Source organism: Calliphora vicina, chromosome 4, assembly GCF_958450345.1.
Source record: "Calliphora vicina chromosome 4, idCalVici1.1, whole genome shotgun sequence".
Taxonomy (NCBI): Eukaryota; Metazoa; Arthropoda; class Insecta; order Diptera; family Calliphoridae; genus Calliphora; species Calliphora vicina.
Genome location: NC_088783.1, coordinates 58,192,009 through 58,211,591, shown reverse-complemented (window position 1 = coordinate 58,211,591; position 19,583 = coordinate 58,192,009). Strand labels below are relative to the sequence as shown.

Below are 19,583 nucleotides of genomic sequence, written 5' to 3'. Positions count from 1 at the left end.
TATGTTTCCAGATTTTTCTTACGGATGTATTGAAAGCGTAGATCTCCGCTTGATATATGGTACAGGTATTAGCTAAACTGATATAATCCAATATAATCAACATATATTGCCGAATCTATGTCTGTATTCACCATTAGTAATGACCGGCATTGCATTATTTCGAATAATAGCATTTGATGTCGAATATTTTCAGCTTGGTCTACTTATTCCAAAGATTGTATCAACATTATATAGAAGATCCATCCGCTGAAATGTGAACAGTAATAAATTGTCCTTAAAAAAGGATTTTTAATCATTAGTGGTTAATTGTCATTCCGGGAGTGCAATATATGTACTACAAGTACCTTCTATCTACTTTTTTATTAAACTTTAGCTACCCAAAATTGCAACCCTGTGTTCTGTCCTCTAGACTAGAATAACTGAAATTCACATTTAAATCTAGTTTTCTACTTAAAATTCAAGAAATTAGAAAAAATTTGTATTACTTAACTATGTTAGTTAGAATATAATTTTATTTAAATAAAATACAAAATTATGTAAATGTAATCAAGCGTGTGTGACAACAACATTCTGCAAGACAAATTGTAACAGAGAGTCAACCGGCCGGCCGACCGAACAGCCAGTCAGTAGCAGCATCGACAGCAACAGTAATTGAGAAGTTTTCTAGTTTTGTGGCTACTTTTGCGTGCTGCCTAGTTGTTAGAATGTTGATAGAATGGAGAATAGTGATGGCGATGTGGTTGTGGTACATTTTTATAGCTTTTTCTACATAAATTAAAGAAATTTAATTAAATATTTGTTAATATATTTATATTTATGTATATCATTGATATATTAACATTTACGAAGAGTTTTACGAAATTGTACGAATGTTAGTTTTAGTAAGGGCTACAGTAGATACAAAATATCGATCGATACGTTTGTTAAAGCAGATCAATAACAATAATATTGGTAAAAACGGATAACATTTTTTCAAAATAGTGGGAACACCAGGTCACACAATACTGAGATCCATCTCCAACAATATATCAGACTTTAGGCCGCGATTATTTCCTAAACTGGGGCCAAATTACCGCATTCGATATCGAGTAAAATTGATCGTTTATTTGAGATTATGGCATTCGATATCGAGCAAGAAATTTAGTACATTTTATCATAATTTCGATATCGAAATAATTTTTTGATACGATAGCTCATTCAATTACGAATGCGGTAATTTGGCCCCTGAAGTACTATTTCGACGGCAGTATAGATTTAGGTTTACCGATAATAATTTACTTTTTTAAGGGACTTTTCTGCCAGCCCTCAAAATACTTTAATTTCTTCTACAATGTTGGCAAAATTGTAAAAGTTATGATGATTATTTGTATTGCTAACGTTGTTGTAGTAGACACTCAGCAGTCAGTCAGCAACTGTTACCTAAAGATGTGATCTTAGAGACAGAGTTGTTACGAAAACGTACTATATACGTACTAAGGGATGTCGTTGCTGTCGCTAGCGGTTGGTTGTTGTTGGCCATTGTGCTGTTGTTGATGTTTGTAGTTGTTTAAGCCATCGATCGAGCGATCGACATCGTCACACACAACAAGATCTAATAAACACGAGAAAAAAGCGATATAAGCAGCAGCCGTTTAACACAAAAGATCAGTTAAGTTTCAACACAGAATTCAAATACTGTTGGATACAAAAAAAAAAAACAGTTAAAAGATAAGAAAAAATATTCTTTTTTATTTTCTAAAAAAAGGAGTGTAGAACAAAAATTATACCAAGTGACTTGTTTAACTAAAATAAACTGAATTACAAAGTTCCCTCCCAGCCCTAATGCTCGTTTGGAACGATAATCAAGATACAAATTTTAAATTCATCTGAATGTTGCCTTAAGAACTGATATAAAACAGTGTGTGTGTGATAAATTTTTGAGAAAAACTTTTGAAATAAAAAGCACTATTTGCTAATTTTAAACAAAAAAGTGAAATTTTTTGTATACTATACTACTTGATAATTTAAAATTAAAGAAACTGTTGCTAACAATAACTCTTGTGTGATAATGCTTACAACTGGTTTGGAAAACTCTATTATAACATCTTCTGCATCGTCTACGAATTCGGCCGCTCTTAAAGGACGCACATCATGGAATATAAAATCTTCGACATTGGCTAAAAACACCCTCAATCGCATACGTTTTGTGGTCGAGTCATTGAAGATCAAACCAAATCCAAGCAAGCCTATGATACCGTTGTCCATTGGTAAGTTTATTTTTATATTAGAATTTCAAACTAAACAGTATTAAGTTTATTTTTATAATAGAATTTCAAACTAAACAGTATTAAAATCAGTAAAATTTTAAATTATTGAATTGATTTTAACAAGTGTATTAAAAGCTTTTTAAGCCATTAGAAAATGTAAAATTATACAGCCCAATTCTCCGGGAGTTTTTTCCCTTTTCTTTTTTTTAACATAGAATTTGAATAGAAAAAATGAGAAAAGGGAAAAAACTCCGTGAGAATTTTTTTTCATAATTGGGCTGATAAAGTCTAATATTTTGCTGAAATTAATCTAACAATAGACAAAAATTTCGGATGAGACTTTGAAAAATGTGTACCTGAATAGTCCATAATATCTTTAAAAGAGTGTAGTATTATTGGATTATGAATTCTTAGCTAATTTCTCCAGTGGTCATTTTAATCTCTCATGCTGATAGTTTTAACTCCTATGAATCAAACATATCTCTTTAATTTCTGAACAGTTGTTACACGTATTTGTTATATTATAATGAATTCTTAGCTGATCTCTCCAGTGATCCTTCTAATGTAGAATTGTATAGGTCTAATATTTGGTTGAAATTTAATTGATCCATCCACTCTTCCTCCGGAGTCTAACCGGATGGTCCAAAAATTAGAAGACAAGTATTCTTTGAGTGTGAATTCTTAGCTTATCTCTTATATTTGTAATATTTTTCAGTTATTGTTAGATATTTAATCCAAGGGCTTAGAGAAACCTTTTCTATAGTCGAGCTCAAGACATTGGCTGACTGCTGACTTCATAAACGCATTTTGCAAAGCAACACTGCAATGTATAGTGTTCATAAACGCAATAGATTTTGTTTTGGCAATGTCGCAAGTTCATTATTGTATGGCAATGCTTGTCCATGCGCAGCATCTGTCAAATTTGTGAACTGTTTTTATTTATGATTCTTTACAAAACATTAATGTGTTCATGAAAGTCAGAAAGTATTGCTTTGCCTTGTAATTGCTTTGCATTACTGCGTTTATGAAGTCGGCCATTATTTGAAATTGGAAATAAGTTTAAGTTGAATCATCTTCCTCTTTTTAGAGATCTACGATTGCAGCTAAAATTGGATTGTGAAGAGACCTATGATTGAATTTAAAATAACACTATAGAGACCTACGATTGAAGCTAAAATTGGACTGAATATAGACCTAAAATTAGACTGTGCAGAGACCTACATTTGGACTGTATGGAAACCTACTTTTCAAGCTAAAATAGGACTGAATAGAGACCTGAAATTGGACTGTGTAGAAACCTACATTTGGACTGTGTTAGACCTACGATTGAAGCAAAAATTGGGCTGTATAGAGGCTTTGGATTGGGTTTAAAATTGGATAATATAGAGACCTACGATTGAAGCTAAAAGTGGAATGTGTAAAGAACTACGATTGATGCTAAAATTTGACAGTATTTGCTTAGAGTTCAATAACATTTAAAAAATCCTGTTTTAAATATAGAAAAATTCAGAATTATCTACAACTTTCACGATTACCACTATTATTCAGGAAGAGTTTTAACTAGAAATTTCGTGAATATATTAAAATCTTACGACTTTAAATTGAAAAACAAAAACTCGTAAGTAGTTTTGCACACGCATGCTATAAAAATCAAGAGAAGAACACCCAAACCTGCTTGCTTACTAACACAAAATTTTGGAAAATATTCAATATTCAAAATTGCTCCCATAAAAATTATTTGCATGAAGACTGGATTTGGAAAAAAACACATTAAAAATTAGTTTAAAAAAACTACAACAAATGCCGCTACAATATATAAAAACTAAAAACTAAAATTTTTGTATAACTTAGAATATTTAATGAAATTTTATTACCACTCTCAGATTAAATATGAATGATAAAAAACTGTTTTGAAGTTAAAAACAAGTTGAGCGCGTGGCATACGAAGCAAGTTGAATTATTTTCAAAAACAAAAAAAAAACAATTTTGTTTTTATCTTAATTTTAAAAATATATTTCAAAAAAAAATTAGTTTCTTATAGAAATTGTTGGTCAATAACGCGTTATAACGTCACTGGTTAAACTGGATTAAAATTAAAAAATATTCTTGGCCACCAAATTAAAGCAAAAATATATAACCAACCAAAAGTTAAATAAGCACAAAGTTATAAAAATTTAAATTTATGTAAATGTTACTTGTTTTTTTATATTCTTCGTTTTATATCAAATAAACATATTTAAAAATTTGCAAAATACAAAAAAAAGAAATTTTGTTATTGAAATTGTTTTAAAATTTTTCCACACTTGGCAACATTAGCGCCATTTTTGTTGTTGTTGCTTTATGCTGTTATTTCGATATAAACATGCACAACACACCTTCTCACTTCAACCAATCAGCTTCATTCATTAATGCTCTTTGAGTTGAATTGTTTTGTTGTGTTTTTGTTGTTGTTGTAGTTGAGTACACCGCGGAAGTTAATTGACAAATAGCTACAAAAACAAAATTCATATGGTTGATGTCTAAATAAAATGTGTAGCCAAAAATATGTATATTGAAACAGCCATTGAATTGTTTATTTATAATTATTTAGTGCATTTAAATTAAAAATTCAAGATTTAACAGTTGTTGTTTTGTGTTGTTATTAGCTGGTGAAAAAGAACCAGCTTTAATATTTGTAATTAGCATAAAATGTGGTATCACCTGATTTAGTTATTATTGTGTTTTGTTTTTTATTATTTTCCTTTGCCGGTGTTTTTGTTGTTGTATGTATACATTTCTTCTTTTTATTTCTTGTTACTTTTATTTTAATATTTTTATAATTCACATTTATTTTCTAAAATATATTCGCAAAAATTCTACCAACTGCGCAAATAAAGTTGCAACTCTAGTTATGTTTATCAAATTTATTCTAGTTATGATACAATTTTAGTTTAATCGGCAATTATCACTCCCATCACTAATATCAGAAGGTGTGTTTATTAGCTTTTAGTATCATGCAAATTATAATTTCTTATACAAGAAACATACACAATTTAAACGCTTCCATAACATGTTGTTTTCAAAGAAATTTTATACGCGTGACTTCTTTAATTCATCTTGTGTGATTTTCTCTAGCTCAGCGAACATCACCAATTGGCTCTTTTAACTTGATATGATTATTACTCATCTTAGTGATGACAAGTTGTTTAATACGCTTAGTGATGTTAGGTCATCCTTATCGGAAATTCCGTTAGTTAGATTTAAATGACTATAGGTGTAATTAAATAGCACTAACATGTTTTACTGTGTTGCAGTAATTGTTTTTCTTTTTATAGAATAACTACGAATGTAATCACCAAGTGGTACATGTAATTTGATATTATTATTTCTCATACCTAATGATACGGTTAGTGATAGCACACCATCGTTTATAAAACGGATGATTATAAACATGTACTAAGTGATCTATCAAAATATAGTGACTACACAATCTATGCTTGAACGCTATAAAAGAAAATAATTTTTGCACCAAATCATTACTTGCGATGAAAAATTTATCAATTACGATAGCCCGAAGCGTAAGAAATCATATGTAAAGCCCGGCCAACTAGCCGAATCAAACCAAAGCCAAATATCCATGGCGCTAAGGTAATGCTCTGTATTTGGTGGGCCCAAAAGGTTTCTACCTATTAAGATCTGAACCAAAATATACTTCAAAATACAAATATTAAATATTTTTAGGTAAAAAAATTTTTTTTTTTTTCAAAGTTGTTTTTTCCATTTTTCGGAAATTTTTTTTATACATTTTAAAAAAAAATGTTTTTTAAATTTAATTTTTTTTAAATTTAAATATTTTTTTTTTGTTTTTAAATTTTTTTTTGTTTCTAAATTTTTTTTTTGGTGAAAAAAAAAATTCGGGTTAAAAAATATTTTTTCCGATTTTAACCCATTGTAGGTCCAACTTATTATGGTCTTATATACGTCGTTGCATAGGTCTTTGAAATATCTATCATTAGATATCCATATTGTCTATATATTAATGACTTAGTAATCCAGATATAGGTAAAAATAGGTCAAAAATCGAGGTTGTCCTGGTTGTTTCCTCATATCTCATCCATTTGTGGACCGATTTTGCTGATTTTAAATAGGAAACTTCTCAAATGCGTGTCTGACATAATTATTAAAGATTTGGATCCCGAAGATATCTGGGGTCTTCAGAAATTGATTGATTTCAACAAACAGACATACAGACGGACATGGCTTAATCGACTCCGCTATCTATAAGGATCCAGAATATCTATACTTTATAAGGTCGGCAAATTATATTGTGGAAATTACAAACGGAATGACAAACTTATATATACCCTTCTCACGATGGTGAAGGGTATAAAAATTAGCTCTAAAAGAAACAACGAAGAATAGTTGTAGGTTTTAAGCCATGATTAACCAAACACGACAAAACTTCAAATCCATTTCCTTTCCAACTAACGTTTCATTAATTATTTAATGAACAAACGTTCTTTCCACGGATACGAATATGCGAAATTCTATTTTTGATTTCTTTTGTTATTCACTCTTTCTTGAATGATGCAATATTTTGTTTTTCAAAAATCTTTTAGACTTTCTGTCTAATACTGTACAGATTGTCACCCAAGTAAATTGTATTGAATTATTTTCACGTTTGACTGAGGTCCATTGAAGCATGTTATGTAATTGAGATCGTAAATAAATATAATTGCAAATACTAAATATGACAGATTGATTAAGATTGACAGATCGGGAACATTTTAAACACGCATATTTGTGTTACAGATCAAAGACAACATAGCTATTCAGTGTAAAATATATCAGGAAAACTTCTAAAGAGAAGAATTTCAGAAAATTAAAAAAGGATTACAGAATATATTAAAACGCGTAATATTTACACAATGACTTGATTTGACTTAAATCTTGTTCGGTTTCGGCCAGTATTCGGTATTATGTAGACTTGCCACCTTTTGAAATTTCCAAAACGGGACACCACTAAATGATCAGAGAACGATGGAAAAAACATGGAAAATGACCTAGCGTGGGTTATAGGACTTGCTGAGTACATTACAAATTGTGTCAAAAAATTTCAGAAACACCTTCAAATTCAGATGTTATTCTGAAAAAACCGTTTACAGTGATGTTTTTCAACTTATCGATCTGTAACTCAGTCAGTTTTTGTTCAATTTTAATTTTTTTAACGTGTTGGGAAAGAAAACTTATTACGCTTCAAAATGACATGCATTTATTGATACATTTGTAAGTTATAAGTGAAAGCTTATAAAAATTTATATAAATGTATAAAGAAAAACATAATAAAACATGGTTTTAATTTTTCAAATCGGATGAGAACTGTAAAAGTTATTCAAATTTTCATTAATACCTTTTTGAGTATTTTCTCCCCCAGCGCATATAAATGTAAAAAAAATAGGGTAAATATTTTCGAATTTTTTCGAAAAAGTTTAATAACTTTTGCAAATATATAAACCGATTTTAATAAGTAATATCTCCTTTATGTCTATATAAAATTGTCTTTAAAGCACTGTGCAAAAAAATTTAGTTTTCATAGAAAAAAATTAAAATAACTATTGTTGAATTTGAAAAATTACGAAAAAAATAAAATAAAAAATTTAACTTTTTTAATAACTTAAACAATTTCTTAGATTATTTTTTAAAATTTTGAAATCGGTTTTAAAATGTCTGAGTTAGAGGTATTGATGTACTACCTACCCTAAAACAGATGTTTCAAAATAACTCAAAATTTTGAGGGTGTTCAAAATCTTTGAAAACGGTTTTAGCATGTCCTCACCTAGGCATACAACCTCCATTAGGTCGCTTTTCAAGTTCTGACAAAAAGTGTTATTTTGAAGCAGTGTATCCTATTTTATTTATTAAAATCAACAATAACACATTAATTTTAATTGTGTGAAATCTGGAGAACTATTACTATGAATGTCTTCGAACTTTATACAGGAGTAAATAGTTATTTTCGAATATCTGGAGAACTATAATTGTGGAAGTCTTAAAATTTTGCCCTAATATCACCCTTACTATTCTACATTTTTTGGGTGAAAATGTTATTGTGTTAGTGGGCGTGGCATCTCTCATACAAAGTAAATAGTTAATTTCGAATATCTGGAGTACTATAATTGTGAAGTATTTAAACTTTGTATGAATCAAATTCTTGTCACTATACGGAGATTAGCTGAAAATTGGCGAGACTGAATTTTTTAAAGTAAATAGTTATTTTCAAATATCTGGAGTACTATAATTGTGAAATTCTTCAAACTTTATATGAATCAATTTCATATCACGACATGAAGTTTAACCAAATTGGGAAGAATCGGAACAAGGTTTAAGTCACCTACCACACAAAGGAAAATAAATATTTTCAGAACTATAATTGCGAGATTCCTCAAACTTTACCTAATTTGTTTCACCTCATTAAAAAAATAGTTTATAAAATCTTTAAAATTTTTTTATTTTACTACGTAGGAGTAACTAAGCGCAGCGGGTTATTTAATAAAGTTTACCTATTGCAGTCCATAATTTAAAATTTATATTTTTAATCGCTTTTATCAGCTTTTTTATTATTATTTGAAGTAATAAATTCAACAAACTCAGTCCATTTCAATGGACCAACAACTCACCTTTAACTAAAGGTACAAATTGTAGAGCGAGTATCGTGCTATTTATTTTTCATAAAAGTTAAATAATGTTTACTAATGAGTTTATTGAAACTCATAGAAGTTAATGCACTAAGTACCTATGTATATTGTTAAATAGTGATATTCAGTTTTTAAAAAATACTATATTTCAGAAAATAAAGCATCCTTGTTTATCGGTATTTCCAATTTTTGATTTTTTTATATTTTTTGTGGTAATTAATGAAAAAGTTTAGTTTTTTTTTAAACGGGACAAATGGCGTCCCGTTCAGAGTATCGCCGGAACACGGGACATTCGACTCTAAAACTGGTCTGTCCCGTCGAAAACGGGACGGTTGGCAAGTCTAGTATTATGTAAAAATTTGGACAAGGTCTTGTAAGTTATAGAAATGGAGAAGAAAATCAAATGATAGAAACAGTTTTGTTCCTATAAAATTTCGAAAATTCAAGTTTGTAGATTTTGGTAATAACATCGGTTAGTTTTGGATTAGGTTCAAATTCGGTTAGAGTTAACAATTGTTTTTTATTATTTTATACTTCTGTTACAATTATACCTTTACAAATCCTTTCTAACCCTTTATTTATTTCTTTTTTAGGTGATCCCACCACCTTTGGCAATCTGCGTGCATCCGATGAAACCTTGAAGGCTCTTTTGAAAGCCATTGAAAGTGGCAAATACAATGGTTATGCGCACACCCAAGGTCATGAATCCGCACGTAAGGCCATTGCCAAATATAGTGCCCATCAAAGTTCCGAAGAAATACATCCAGATAATATTGCTTTGACCAGTGGTTGCTCGTCAGCTTTGGAATATTGTATACTTGCATTGGCCGATGCTGGTCAGAATATTTTGATACCCAGACCCGGATTTTGTTTATATCAAACTTTGACCGAGGGCTTGGGCATTGAAGTACGCTACTATGACTTGTTGCCCGAAAAACAATGGCAGGCCGATTTGAAGCAATTAGAATCGTTGATCGATGAGAACACGGCGGCCTTGCTGATTAACAATCCCAGTAATCCTTGTGGCAGTGTGTTTAGCAAGGAACATTTGGAGGATTTATTGGCCATATGTGAGAAATACTATTTGCCCATAATAGCAGATGAGGTAGGTTGATTAAAAACTACATAGAAATGCCTGCAAAAATATTTATTTCCTTATCTTTTTTTATATTTTAGATCTACGAACATTTTGTTTTTCCCGGAGCCAAACATATTGCCGTCAGCAGTTTGTCGAAAAATGTTCCAGTTCTTTCCTGTGGTGGTTTAACTAAAAGATTTTTAGTACCTGGCTGGCGTACGGGATGGATAATCTTTCATGATCGTGAGAATCGCTTGGCTGACGGTATTAAAGGTATCAAGAACATGTGTGGTCGTATATTGGGTTCGAATACCCTAATCCAAGGTGCCATTCCCGATATTTTGGAAAAGACACCCCAAAGTTATTTCGACGGTGTCATCGATATACTGAGTGATAACGCCAAATTGGCCTATAACATGCTGAAACAAGTGCGTGGCCTAAATCCGGTCATGCCCAATGGTGCCATGTACATGATGGTGGGCATCAATATTGATCAATTTCCTGAATTTAAAGATGACACCCACTTTGTGCAGGAGCTGGTGAACGAACAAAGTGTTTTCTGTTTGCCTGGCAGTTGTTTTGATTTTCCCAATTACGTGCGCATCGTATTGACGGTGCCACTTGAAATGATTGAAGAGGCTTGTTCACGCATTGCTGAGTTTTGTGAAGCTCACTATAAGGTGGACAATTCAATAATTGAAAATAATTTATTAGATGAAATTCAGTACTGAGCTAATGTGCTGTGACATACATACATACATACATTTTTATGTAGAATTGAAATATTTTATATATATTTTTGTTTTTAACCAATTGCATTTATATTTTTTAGTCATTTAGTTTGTAGAACTTAATATTGTTTATTTAAATAAAAAAAAATTTATTTCATAAGGAGATTTGTTTTTAATTTATGAAATAGTAATCAGAAAAATTTTACTAAAAATAATTCATTATTATGGCATTGACAAAACAATGGAAACTTTGGCTTCATTTTTACAAAAATTGTCAGTCCCTTTTAGTGACACAGTAATTTGTTGGCTACCACTTGTTTTTATTACTATTTCACAGCGACCATGCATTGATACAATTAAAGATTCAATCGTATCCTTTGAAATATTTCTCCATTCTCTTATAACCGTTTGTGATAAAATTTCATTCGAGGAATAATTTTGAGTCCGTATTTTGCGATCTACTCATAGGATTTCTATGGAATTGAGATCTGGCGATTCAAAACACGTACTGCATTGGATTGTAACCACTGGGTTACAACCCTAGAGGTGTCTTTGGGGTCATTGTCGTGCTGGAATCTACAAACTAGGGGCATATTTAACATCGTTTAAAATGGATCTGTATCGCGATTCCATTCATAGTACCTTTTATGATATGAATTGGACCCATACCGTATCCTAAACAACATCCGGATCTAACTTGATTGTCTTATTTGTGTACTTGGGGTCCAGTCTCTTTCCCTAATGTTCTACTATATAGGCCTGTCACAGAATTCCATTCCGACCGAAATTAGAAAAAATTAAACGAACATTTCTTTCGAAGTGAAACCACTTTCAGTTTTCAAAGTGGAATTCATATTTCATTGTAATTATTTGTTTTTATAAAACTTTTAATCAATTATTGTTTTAATATAACCAACGCTGTCAAATTAATATCAGAAATACAGAATTATTAAATAAGTATTTGTGGAATTAATAAATTACACGGAATCTGAAGAACATAAAAGGAAATCGATCGGAATAAAAAGTACGGAATTGAAACCATTCCGAAGAAAATATGTGACAGGCCTGATAACTGCCTCTTAAATTTTATTTGGATTCTTGCGAATAGAGAAAAGTATTCCATTTTGTATTTTTCAAAAATAAGATGGGCGATTGCAACCACGACCAGACTCATTGCACAGCGGCTAACAGTTCGATAATTAATTTCCAATTTTAGATTATTGATAACCTCCCGGGGAGTAATTTTTGGTTATTACTTAGATTATCTTAACATGGAGTAGTTTTACGAAGTCTTCGAATGGTGATTAAGTTATTAAAACAGATCAAAAACTTATAAAGAAACTCTGTATTGATCCAATGTCTACATACAAAAATTACTTCAATTACAAATTAATAAATATATACAGCTCTGGCTTAATATTTATATTTTAACGGGTTTCTTTTAATTGTGTTTATTTTACTTTATTCTTAGACAAACTAAACACAGCTCTTAGTAAACGTCAGCTGTGTACGTGTTTGTGTGTGTGTGTGCAATCAGAACAGCTGACAGCTGTTATCAAATGTAAACAAAACTTGTATTAACAATTCTTCCTGTAAATTTAACGAAAATGAAACGTTTTTATAGTAATTTAAATCTAATTTGTGTAAGAAATTTACCAGCAATTAGGCATCAACAACAGCGGCAGCAACATGACAAACAAACGCCACAAAATAATCAATTATTTGGTGTTAAATACTGTATGAATTTAGTGGAGTAAGTTTTTGGAAAAAGTACAAAAATTGCCGGTGGATTATGTAAATAAAATGTTTTATTAATATATGGCTTTATTAAAGGAAAAACGATTATGAAAACTATTTGTGCACTTTGCTATTGGCTAAAGAACAGAGAAGGCATGCCTTTGCTTTGAGGGCTTTCAATGTGGAAGTGGCCAAATGTTCAACAAATGTAAGTGAAATCGACGAGAAAAAAATTTATGACAAATAATATATTACATTATTTTCTAGGTCTCAGAGGAAGCTATAGCAAAAATGCGTTTAAAATTTTGGTTTGATTCAATAGATAAATGTTATGACAACCAGAAATCCTATGTGGCCGATCAGCCAGTGCTAAGGGAGTTGAAAAATGTAGGTAAATTTTTAGTTTAAATGTATTTGCTGTAAATTAATTTATTTTGTTTATTTTCTTTTAGACCATTGACTCCCACAAACTAAATAAATTATATTTAAAACGTTTAGTTAATGCCCGCGATCGTTCTCCCAATGAGCCTTTCATTACTCTTAAAGATTTGGAAACCTATGCCGAACAGACTTATTCCTCGTTGTTATATTTGTTGATAGAATTAACGGGTGTTAAAGATTTGAATGTAGATCATGTTGCCTCACATTTGGGTAAAGCTCAGGGTATTGTTACGCTTTTAAGAGCCATACCCTATACAAAACGTAGTCAAGCTTTAAGTATACCACAAGAAATACTAATTAAACATGGCGTTAGCCAGGAGAGGGTGTTGAGAGCTAATCCACAAGATAAAGGAGTAGAGGAGTGTATATTTGAGGTGGCCACGGCGGCACATCAGCATTTGGAGCATGTAAGTGAAATTAAATGGAGTAAAGCCAATTTTCCTTTTAAAATGTCCAAAAATTATAATTTTCTTAATTTGTTTTTCTTAATTAAAAAACAATCCTCAAATTTAATATTTCTAGGCCCGTACTCTGTCCGATAAACTGCCTAAAGTTGTACGTAAAATATTTTTACCCGCTGTGGCGGTGGAACGTTACCTCGAACGCTTAAGAGTTGCAAATTTTAAGTGAGTATAACTCCTCACAACAAAGTTTTATTAAAATTGAAAAATTAAAATCTTGCCTTTTTAATATAAATCTCCTTTTCAGTCTAGTCCATCAATCCTGTTTACAAAGAGACTCCATGTTACCTGTGGCTCTGTACATGCGTAATTTAAGAGGTAAATTTTAAATATTATCCAACATTTCTGGAGGTATAAAACGATAATTTTTGGAGAGCTCACGACAAGCTTCGGCCGTCAGGAAACTTAGAATATTAAAAGCTCCGCTATAATAATATAAGACAAAAATACAAGAGATTTAATAAAAAAAATTGTTAAGTTTAACTTTATGCCTAAAAATCACACTCACTGTTTATCAATTTCCAAACCGGGTTGTTTATTCTTTAAATTTGTTTCACCCTTCAACACCTGTTCATAGCTTAAATTTCTGGGTATTTTACTAGTATTACGCATATGATTCGATTTTGACAAATATTCCCAAAATAATTTCTCAAATATGGTGGTTCCCATACTAGGCGAGCTATTTGTTTCTATTTGTTCTTGTACATTGACTCTTTGAAGTTCAGGAAATTTGACCTTTAAATCTATGTGCAAGAGAACATGTTCCTCATAACTATCCTCTGCCCACTTAGGATCATCTATGGACTCCACTTCTGTTAGAAGTTGTTTAGCGATTTGTGTGGATTTATTTAGAATACGATGTACTTCCAAAACTGCCGGTATACGTGTGAAATGTAAGGGATTGTTAAATGTTTTCACTTGCACCACACACAATTTCGAATGGTGGGGCTTGAGGGTGAATGTGATAGGTTCGAAGGTAAAACTAAAGTATTCGTTAATAGTATAGCTGTGGAGAAATAATTTGAAATTTGATTTTTTTTTTTGAGTTGTAATTGGGGTTTGTTTGCACTTACATTTGCCATTTAAATTCCATGCACTTTTGATTGTAATTGTGTACTGCCACCATTAGAGTTCTTTCTTCATTTAGTTCTGTGGTAAATTCCAGTTTATTGGGATACACCACGTAGAGAAAATCAGAGCATTCGTAATCCAAAAGCGGAGCAGGGTGATCTTCAATTTCTTCTTGTATGTAGCCTTTGCAGGTTATGGGTATTTTATAACGATTTCCAGCATTACCTTTCGAAGTAATTTTTTCGCCATAGTTTAAAAATAAATTTAGCTACAACCCAAAAAATTTAAAAAAATAAATTGTGAAAAATTTAAAAAAAGCAAGCAAGGGATCTATATTCGGCTGTGTCGAATCTTATAAACTCTTCACTGTAAGATGAAGATTGTGTTTTTTGGTGAACAAAATTTTGGTAAAAAAATTGTTTTGAAATTAAAATTCAGGATAAAAAATTATTTTTCCTGATTTTGAGCCATTGTCAGTCCAAATTTCTATATCGTTACTTAAGTCGTTCGAAAGGTTTACTATCATATTATCCATCTAAGAAATTTCTGGGCCGAATTTCCCGAATTTAAATTTTCAACAGACAGACAGATGTTAAGACTCTCTATTAAATCGATTTGAAACCATACTGCTTTACGCTCGATAAGAAATATGCACATGAGAAGAGATGCAGTAAAAATCTAAATCGGTTTTCAAACTTACATTATTTTCAAAATCACTGGGCTTATACTGCACAATCAAGGGCCAAACACTTTGTCGTGGTATGATCATGTTGGGATTTATTAAACGGAAACCACGATTTTTCCCACTAAATATCAATTGTAAATTTTGCATTGTTATATTTCGTATCCATAATGGCTGGGACATGCAACGATGTTCCTTAATATTGACCGGCACCATTTTGGTGGTCAGAACACTTTTCACTGCATCAAAGGTGGTAATGTTAACGTGGAAATGCAGCATAATGATGCGGGAATCGGTAATCCTGGAAACAAAATATTAAAAATTTCAATATTTAATTTTTATAAAACTATCATTTAGAAAATAAGGCCTTTATTATATTCAGGTAAGTGATGGAAAAACGATTTCTACCCCGCCTTACCTCAGTTCAAAAGTCAAAGTAAAAGCTCCCAAAATATAATAATACGCCACCACAGACATGGCCACTAATTCATCCTTTCTCATTACATACTTCTCTTGAGTAATGTGTAATAAACGTCTATGGGGACAATGATATAAATGGCGAAATTGATTGAAACCCACTCTGGTCTCCCGCGGCTCACATTGGCAATTTTTTATGCGCTTTATGCGCATTGTGTATTCGAAATTACTCAAGCTGCGCAACCAAAACACAATCTTTAAAGGTTGGCTATTCAGCTGTCGAGTGGGCAATTCCAAGTGATGCTCTATGAAGGGGTCATCTGTTAAAAGTTTGTTATTTAAGCTGAGGGTAGAAAAATGTTAGAATTAATAGGAATTGTTTTTATTTTTAATAATTACATACTTTTCGATGTCTAAACTCTCCCAATAGAATATCTTTAATAGCGGTGGCTTGGCCACGGTTATATTTTCAATTTTAAATCTGGTTTGAAAATCCTGAGAATCAACTGGTATCTCCGGAGTTTCTTCAGGTGGTGGGGTAGAAGGAGAAACTGCAGGTGGAATATTTTCCATTATTTGTAATGTATTTATTGTGAAGTAATGTAGAAAATATGAGTTTTAATAAATATGTAAGTCATACTGACATTTATAACAGGTTTTGGAATAGATTAACATGAATTTGAAACTCATAGTAACGGTTTCAAAACTTACTATTCTAGTTGAGTTTTGTTGTGAACATTGAACTCATTGAGCTTTCTTAAAGTATTATAATTCGTATTATAATTATCGAATCGTGAAGGCTTAAATGGACAAGCTTTTATTGATTTGAAATTTACTTTGTTATTAATAACCGGTGTCCGGCTGAGTGTTTTTTTTATTTATGGGGTTCCTAATTTCCCGGACTTTTCCATTTCCGGGAAATAATAAAAGAAGTAAGTTCATTCCCGAGAATTTATTAATACTAAAGCTAGAAAAGTTTTTCGAATAAGAAAAGAAGTATTGCTTGTCCAATGTTAGGTTTCATGAGCAGCTAATTTGGGTCTATTCAAATCTGATCCCATTGTGATACCCAAGAAGTAAAAAGCTGCATATTTTTACACTACATCAATTTTTCCAAGGTGAATCAAACAGATTATGTGATAAAGGAGTGGATGCTCTTTTTCTAATTAAAAATTTTCATTATATTTTATGAATTACATTTTTTAAGATTATTGTATTTATATCTTGCAAATTAACTATTTTATACATAGAATTTTTAAAGAATAATAAAATATGATAATACATACCTAAAAATATTTTAAATTTCCTTCAAATACATTATTTACCACAACCTCTCATACTTTACCTCGCACTATTGTGAATGATAAGAAACAAAATTGATTGCTCCTCCACTTTGATAGCACACCTCGCTGATTGTTCTCTTCGCTTTGCCTTCATTCTCGCACACAGAGTTGTATTTGCCTATTGGAAAAAAATAGCAGCGATTGAGTCATGCAACAAACAAATTTTTTTTTGCATTTATAAAAGAGTATCGAAATAAGACGGTCGTGTGAGCGAACGAACAAAAAAGACGCAACAAACATAATTGTTGTGAATAAATTAACATATTTTTTCAACACACACAGCAGAAAACCAGCAAAACTTTTTTAATTAAAGCTGGTATAACAACAAAAAACCAATAATAAAATACAGTGCATTCGAAAATTAAAACAAATAATTAGTTTGCTGAAATAAAAGTGTGGTTAATTAAACGTTTCTGGTTAAACAGAAATCAAAGAGAAAACGCGCAAATCACCGCAACAAAAAGTGTAGTGCAAAAAAAAAAAGAATTTTTGTGTGAAAAATAAAGAAAAACGAAAAATAGTGAAGAAGCATTTAAAAAATATATAAAAAGGAATAAAACATAAACCATAAGGAAAGAAATACAAAATTGCTAAAAAAAAGTTAAAATACAAACACTAGAAAAATATAATATTAACAATTTCGTAAAGGATTTTAAATTTAAGAAATTCTTAAAGGATTAAGATTTTTCATAATTCCAATACAAAAAAAGGTAAATATTATAATATATTAAGTTTCTGATTAACAAATTAGCTTTTATATTTTATATTAAGTTTGAAATAAAATGTTTATTTAGAATTCTTTGATTTTTTTAGTTCAATACAAATTTGCATAGTTTTCACTTTCTCAATATGTTTTGTTGGCTGGTGGTGTAGCAGCATTGATGTATGCGGCCAGACAACGCCTCTTGTGGAATTTATTTTATGTTTTTTGTTTTGTTTTTAATTTGTTTGGTTGTCTGTTGGCTCTGTTCCATGTATTTTATTATTTTTGCTAGATTCACCACTCCCTAGTTTCTATTGTTTTATTTAATTCCTATTATTTTCTGAGGTCTATTATTTGTCATAATCAAGTAAAAGCATTTTCTCATTATTAACATTTTTCTAATCAATTTATCCTTAAATTTACAACAGCAACAGTCTTGTTGTCGCAGACTAACGACGTCTTTGACGTTTTTTTCCTTCCATTGCTGTTTATGACGTTTCTTTTACTACACCCCCTTTTTTGTGTGATGGAGATATTGTTGTTGTTATTCTTTTATCATAGACACATATGTCACCCTTTCCCCCATTTCTCCATATGTTTGCGTAAAAAATATCATCATACTTGGTGTCGCCGCCATTGCATTTGTTCTCTTTCCATTATTTTCATATTTCCTTCCGCTGGCACTTGTGTTTTTAGTCTGTTTCTTTTGAAAATATGTAATTGCAAATGTATACTGTATGTTTGTTACTACAAACTAACTGTAAAGTAGTGATGTTTGTGATATATCAAGGGTTGCCAATATCTGAAATGTCAGTGGGAATTTTTATGAAATCTATTATATTTTGTACCTATGTAAATTTTGTATTACAAACTTAACACGTTAAAAGTCCACAGCATATATGGGCTGTGAACGGAAAGCGCCAACAGTCTTCAGACCATATGTGGGCTGTTCATCCAAACAAGAGCTTTACAATTATGGACGTTGAGAGAACACCGTTGATTTGACATGGACTTCACAAGAGAGACCATAAAAAAACATTTTTTTCCTTTCCCATGAAATAACAAATAAATTCAGTTCACGTCCGGTAATTCCAGTTTCGAAATTGAACTTTATCTTATTAGAATGTTTTGAAACCAATATCTTCCGATCGGTATGAAATTTATACAAAGGTAGTCCTATTGGATAATAATTTAGAAACAATTTTTCAACAAGATCGGTAAAGAACTCTCTGAGTAAGAGGGGGTCACTTTTTGACATTTTGGCCAAACAGGAGTTTTTTCTCATCCATGTAACTAATTATCTATTGTTATTAGAAAAATTTGTCCCAAATAGTTTAGATAGTTATTTATTCAATTTTTCGCAAAAAAAAAATTTCTTCAAAATGGGCCTTTTTCTCAAAAGAAAGCTTAGGTCTTTTCCTTGATGAGCTTTTTGGTCGCTTTGTGGGATATTAATCAAAATAAATGTTTTGTAACTCAAGACATAAAATGTTTGACTTTTTTTTAAAAACAAACGTCTTTTCCTTTAAGAGCTTTTTAGTCGCTTAGTGTGATGTGAGTGTGATATACAGTGCCGGACTTAAATATTCACACAGCATACAGATTTATCTTTAATCTTCCATATTTTTTAAACGAAGGCTACAACTTTCGTACGGGTTTCAAAAAAATATTTATTTACATATAACTTATTGAAATATATGGAAAAACTAAACATAAGTTGGCACATTTCAGAAAAAATAAATAACTAATGTTTCGAAGTTCGATTTTAAGGGGACAAAAATATGCACACAGTTTCTTATTTTTAATAGGAAAATAGTTTTTTTGAATAGTTTAATATTTTGTGGAGTAGCCTATATTTTTAATGACTTTTTTTAATCGCCTTGGCATTGAATCGACAAATTTTTGGTGACGTCAGCTCCAATATTTTGCCATTCTTGTGACAGGACTTCTTTAAGTTGAGTCTTACTAATAATATGGTGCTTTCCTACATGTCCGCCTA

General features: G+C 30.9%; 4 protein-coding genes across 5 annotated transcripts in view; 3 read left to right on the top strand and 1 right to left on the bottom strand.

The window, feature by feature from the left end:
* The first annotated feature begins 1,638 nt into the window (after positions 1 to 1,638).
* Tat (Tyrosine aminotransferase) lies at positions 1,639 to 10,889 on the top strand. Its single transcript, XM_065509813.1, has 3 exons — positions 1,639 to 2,246; positions 9,514 to 10,025; positions 10,097 to 10,889. The coding sequence occupies exons 1-3, from the start codon at positions 2,048 to 2,050 to the stop codon at positions 10,727 to 10,729; spliced, it is 1,344 nt and encodes a 447-aa protein (XP_065365885.1). The 5' UTR covers positions 1,639 to 2,047; the 3' UTR covers positions 10,730 to 10,889.
* A 1,395-nt stretch (positions 10,890 to 12,284) lies between these two features.
* sicily (NADH dehydrogenase (ubiquinone) complex I, assembly factor 6 homolog sicily) lies at positions 12,285 to 13,869 on the top strand. The gene is made up of 6 exons (XM_065507728.1): positions 12,285 to 12,482; positions 12,563 to 12,674; positions 12,734 to 12,853; positions 12,919 to 13,314; positions 13,430 to 13,533; positions 13,616 to 13,869. Exons 1-6 carry the CDS (start codon positions 12,337 to 12,339, stop codon positions 13,695 to 13,697), a joined length of 960 nt encoding a protein of 319 aa, XP_065363800.1. The 5' UTR covers positions 12,285 to 12,336; the 3' UTR covers positions 13,698 to 13,869.
* A 3-nt stretch (positions 13,870 to 13,872) lies between these two features.
* LOC135958440 (uncharacterized) lies at positions 13,873 to 16,111 on the bottom strand. Its single transcript, XM_065509342.1, has 5 exons — positions 15,942 to 16,111; positions 15,540 to 15,881; positions 15,140 to 15,422; positions 14,442 to 14,707; positions 13,873 to 14,374 (listed from the first exon to the last, which is right to left on the bottom strand). The coding sequence occupies exons 1-5, from the start codon at positions 16,109 to 16,111 to the stop codon at positions 13,873 to 13,875; spliced, it is 1,563 nt and encodes a 520-aa protein (XP_065365414.1).
* Positions 16,112 to 17,041: 930 nt separating this feature from the next.
* The window catches only part of Rala (Ras-like protein A), a 69,777-nt gene continuing 67,235 nt past the window's right edge, over positions 17,042 to 19,583 (top strand). Inside the window, exon 1 of one of the 2 annotated variants that reach the window (XM_065508385.1) lies at positions 17,042 to 17,591. The gene's annotated coding sequence lies outside the window, so the exon portion shown is untranslated. The remainder of the gene's footprint in view (positions 17,592 to 19,583) is intronic. The other variant, XM_065508386.1, reaches the window with a different exon arrangement.